The following is a 5,290-nucleotide window of genomic DNA, read 5'->3' as shown; positions in this document are numbered from 1 at the left end:
CAACGAGCTAAAAACATTTTTTTGGTAGTGATGATGATGATATGAGGTGTCGTTAAAAAATATATATCTGTATGATAAACCTANGGGGGGTGACCCGGGGATCAATTTGTAAAATGTGTGTATTTTTTTCAGTTGTATTTTCTTATTTTTTACGATAACTTATTTATTTTCTTCAGGTACGTATTGGATAAATGTATGTACATGTTCGGTTCATTCTTGACTTCATTTGAACTAGTTTTAAAAGTAAAATATGGAACATTGATCATTCAAATACGCTACTGTATGTGTACATTTTGAGAACAAAATTGTGCAACGATTTAAACGGATTTCCATGATTCAAGTGATAGTAATACAAACTGAAAATATCATCTGGAAAATACAGAATAATGATGATGATGATGATGAAAATAGTGATGTAAAAGAAGAAAATAAAGCAGTCCAGGTGGATTTGCTGATCATGATGATTTGTTTTGTTTTTCTCCTCACAGTTGGTCTTACTGTAGATTTAATATCAGTGAACAAGAAAATAGTTTTATTAATTACTTCCAAAAGTAGTCATCCCTCTTGATCATCTTATATTTTGTTGCTTTATAACCTGGAGTTTAGTTGTGTCAGTTTTGCTGTTTATAACTGCTTCTGTGCTTTTGGTTATTTTCACCATTTGATTATCAAAGTGTTCAGCTTGTTCTGGACTTAATGGTTTTTTTCTCTAAAAATACTTCCAGATTAAATAAGTTAATTGGGGGAATACTTGTTTTAAAATGCTGCGTGCCTATCCTGAAACACTTGGTTTCGCCTTCTTCTTTTAGCTGTTCCAGCATCAGGTCTCCTCAGGTCCGTCTCCAGGATCTCGGTCCACCTAACCTGGACTTCCTGTCCGTTCTTCATGACCGAACTTCTGCAGCTCCTTCAGTTTGGACGGGTGCTGCTCGAGTCCAACAATCTTTAAATCAAAGGTCTGGGCTTTGACCGGACCTCTCCAGGACCTTTAACGGGTTCTCCTTGCTTCAGCTGTGAGTTTCAGCTCCGTGTCCTGCTGGAAGGTGGACCTCAGCCCCAGTCTCAGATCTCTGGAAGAATTTCTCTGTTTTTTGCTCCATTTGACCAGTTTCCCAGTCCCTGCTGATGAAAAACATCCCCGCAGCATGATGCTGCCACCACCATGCTTTACTGTAGGGATGGCGTTAGAACCAGACTTAGTGCAGTCTTTGATGTTTGGTTTCACCTGACTGCAGCGCCTTCTTCTGCATCTCTGAGAAAACACAGAACAGTCCAGCCTTTCTTTGCTTTAACTGAAGAAGAAGCTAAAACTGAGTTGTTTAAAGTTAAAACAAGAAAATCAGAGGGCGAAATTATTAGAGCACAAGCTAAAATGAACAGAATAGTAGCTAAAAGGGGCAGAACTGTAACTAAAATGAACAAAACAGCAGCTAAGGTTTCCAGAAAGTAGCACAACAGTAGCTAAATGCTAAAATTAACTTAACTACAGCTAAATGTTAAAATTAGCTAAAAGCTAAAATGAGCAAAACAATGTTAAACTTAACATAATAGGAGGTAAAATTAGGAAACCCCAACTGAAAGCTACAATTAGCCCAACTGATAAAAAGAGTAATATAAAACCTTGAAGGTTTGCTGTCTCCTTTTCCCCATTTAGTTTCATTAATCTGGGATAATTTTTTAAAGATTTATTGCTTTTAATCAAACAAAGAGTCCAGTTAAATTCCAGATGGTAAACAAATATTACCAAGAGGGGTGAAAACTTGTGCAAGGCCGTGAAACTACAGCCTACATGCTGTAACTTTCCACTAAAAGGTTTGTTTCTTCTTTACAAAAAGCAGCATAATACAGATATTTTCTGATTCAGCATGTTCATACACGAAACTGTACAAAATAATGAATACAAAGGTTTTTTATTATTAATATTATTATTATTATTATATTCGGCGGTCCAACTGAATAAAAACAGCAGATCTTTAGGGATCATATCATTTACAAACCGTATTTCGTCACACAGATCATTGGGTGAAAATGTGCCCATGCTGTACTGTTTTTTGTTTTGTTTTGTGGTGTAACATTCATCCATAAGGTGAGAGTTTGGAGCAGTAAAATAAACTCTCAGTAGGTGGCGCTGTTTGCTTCTGCAACCAACAAGCGAAACCAAAGGCTGGAGTTATCGTCAGACATCAGAGACCTACTACTGCATGAAGACGTCTTCTATAAATACACACTGAAATACATAAAGGTATACTGGTGTCATATTATACACATGTTAAGGAATATATTAATATCAAAGACATGCTTACATACTAATCAAAAATAACTTAGATTATGAAAGATAAATCATATAAAAACAGTACTTCTTAATGTAAAATCTCTATATAACAATATTCCCTAAGATCTAGTTTTGAGGTCTTCTTGTTTTGGTTGTAAAGTCTTGTTGAGGGCGGGATAGAAAACAGAGACAGGAGAAAAAAGTGGATAACTTCCATTGTTAGGTAAAAATGCACACAGCTGCTCTGTTCTGTCACTTTCGCTGCACCCCCCACCCCCCTTTCCTCGTGTTAGCCTCTCCCCCGTTTCAGCAGGACCTCCTTCCCCTTGCTTCTGGACAGCAGCACGCAGACGCAGGACGAGTCTATCCGAATCCACCTCCACCCGGTGCGGTTGTTGGCGTCTTTGGTGAGCGCTCGAACGTACGTCTGCCTGACTTTGCACTCGCTGTGCCACTGTTTGTTATCCACACCGAAACACTCAGCCCCAGCTACCCCCGTCCCCACGGCTCGCCCCGCTGTCCCCTTCGTCTTGCTGGGGCTGCTCCGCTGCTCGGCCTGACGGCAGCGAGTCTCGTAGAAGTACTGCTTGACGGGTCCCGACTGCGTCTGGATTTCCGGTAGGATGGTGACCGTCTGTCCGTGAGAGTCGGTGGCGGTTTTCTTGTCCGTGACCCAAACATTTTCTGCCTCGCACACGGCCTTCTCCCCCCTCCTCCTGTCGATCGGCTGTGACCGTTTGTCCCTTTTCATGGGATGGTCAGTCTCCTCACTGGGAGCTCTGGAGTAGTCTGCCCAACTTGGAGTTGTGCTCCTGTCGACGGCCGCGTCGCCATGACCCTCGGTGTGCCTGTCCGGGTCCTCCTGCTCGTCTCCGTCCCCATCCTCCTCCAACAGGCCGCTCTCCAACATCAGCAGCAGGGGTGGGTGTTCAGGAGGCGACGGGGAGGAGGAGAACAGAACTCGTGGTTGCGTGTTCAAAAACACATCGTCTTCCAGAAGGCCATCGAGCCCAGCCCTGAGACCCAGTCCGGCCTCTAGGGTCAGACCTGCACTTGTTCTCGCTCCTGTCCTGCTTTTCCGCACGTTTCCAACTGAAGGGGCAGTCGGCTCCAGTCTTCTCTGGCCCTTCAGCATCGTAGCAGGACTAACTACATCGTAGTTTTCCACGGTGGAAACCTGTAAGGGTGAATCTGTGGAGTCCTGCTGAGTGTGATCCTTGGAAAAGTCCAAAACACCGGAGGAAACCTTCCTGCTGCTGGAGCCATCAGCTCTGTAGTCCTCTGGTAGAGAATTATCCTCAGAGATCTCCTCGGTCCTGAGAGATGAAGCATCCAAACTGACTCTGCTTCTGTCGTCGGTGCCTGAGATGCCAAATGTTTGGTAGGTTATTTGATTCTCCACTTTGGCTGTGGAAGTCTCTTGAGTGTCATGAACGAGGGATTTCACAGAACCCTTACGGTTCTGGAGGTTCTGCGTGCTGAGAGCACCAGCTGTGCTGTCGTCCGTTCGCGAAGCATTTCCTCGGAGGCTGTAGTCCACGGGAGCAGCTGCGAGGCGAGCGGCCGGGTCACGGCGGCTGCTGGAGCCGGGCTGCGTGGTCTCGGGGTTGTGAGGGAAGGGCAGGGCCGAGGCAATCACCATGGCAACCAGGGGAAGCCAGTGCATCACTCCCAAGACGTATCAGCTGGAGGTTCAGACACACAGGAGAGACGATGTTATTTTATACATTGCAAATTGTAGCTTTTACAGTCAAACAAAGTGCCCCAATTAGAAGGTAAAACGAGCGGTTTTACTGGTGGCCTGCAGCTTTACGAGCGTGGAGCTTTAACTGCTGGGGTATGGCTTTAAAATCTTGGCAGAACAGGACCAAGTACAGCGAGACAGAGTTCAACAAAGAATACAGCAGAGCTGACCGTCAAACAGAGACCTGAGCCAGAGGAGGGTGATTATTGATTAAATACAGCAGCAACGGAAAGAAACTATATTCCTTTCAGCCGTAAAGGGCAGGATTGTTTTCTCCCCTTTTTGTGTTTTTGGTTAAAAAGTAGGTACAGCTTTTATCAGTTCAAAGGTTTCGTGTATCTGCACATTAAAAACAACTTCCTGGTCTTTCTCAGGTTTTAAAACTATGAAAATAAATCCTCAGATAAACAACATGTGACACATTACAGGGTCTTTAAAATAAATAAACCAAAAGTAAAGATAAACTGGCTGCAATAATTAACTGATCATCGGTTTGTTTAGCTGCTGCTCCGGAGCAAACAGGTGTGTTACAACAATGCCAAGGTGGAAATACATCAGCAATGAGCAGTTTCCATCTCATCTTTCTGGGAGGGGTCAAAGGTCATTTCCAAATCATTTATGGTCAAAGAAAGAAAGATTATTCCAAAGTGAAAAACATTTAAGACAGCTGCCAATCTGCAAATTCACCCCGAAGGTCAGACTGTGCAATGTTCAGAGCAATGAGCTCCATCTCAGATTCTACTGGCCTCAGTTAGCAGGTTAAAGGTTAAAGGTCATGACAGGACAGTTTGAAAAAAAAAACTGATTTGGGCTTAGTTTGCAGCTGTCGGTAAAAAGAAAATAAACAATTTTCTTCAAGTTACTGCAGCTTAAATAGATAACATAAATAATCACAAAGATGTAAAATGTAAAAATACCAGATGAGTTTCCTGAAACAAAACCCTTAAAAGCTGAAAGATGGTGTAGTTACCTTTTCCCATGACTCAGTAGCAGCTCTTCTTTCCTAATATTATAGCAATTCATGTTTTATCTACTAGTAAACACACACTTATTACAGGAAGCCTTGCCATTACGAGAGAGATCATTGGCATTAGGAAATAAATCTTGTGCTATTTTCCAGGTGTCACCTGGGGGTGAATTTGTTTTTCTTTGAGAAGGTAACGACTGATACATGAGACTGAATCGTTTTCGGTTACCAAGTAATCACAGCTGTAAATATTCTGCGTGCCATAACCTGCAATACTTGAACTTGAAGCTTTCTGTGATTCCAAAAG

General features: G+C 42.8%; 1 protein-coding gene across 1 annotated transcript in view; it reads right to left on the bottom strand.

The window, feature by feature from the left end:
- Window positions 1-1,670: 1,670 nt before the first annotated feature.
- Window positions 1,671-5,290, bottom strand: part of LOC108237705 — a 9,061-nt gene continuing 5,441 nt past the window's right edge. Inside the window, exon 2 of the mRNA XM_017419325.3 lies at window positions 1,671-3,957. Coding sequence (XP_017274814.1) covers window positions 2,562-3,938 — 1,377 coding nt within the window. The 5' untranslated portion in view covers window positions 3,939-3,957 and the 3' untranslated portion in view covers window positions 1,671-2,561. The remainder of the gene's footprint in view (window positions 3,958-5,290) is intronic.

This window comes from Kryptolebias marmoratus, linkage group LG12 (genome assembly GCF_001649575.2).
Source record: "Kryptolebias marmoratus isolate JLee-2015 linkage group LG12, ASM164957v2, whole genome shotgun sequence".
NCBI lineage: Eukaryota > Metazoa > Chordata > Actinopteri > Cyprinodontiformes > Rivulidae > Kryptolebias > Kryptolebias marmoratus.
This window is presented reverse-complemented; position numbering and strand designations above follow the sequence as displayed.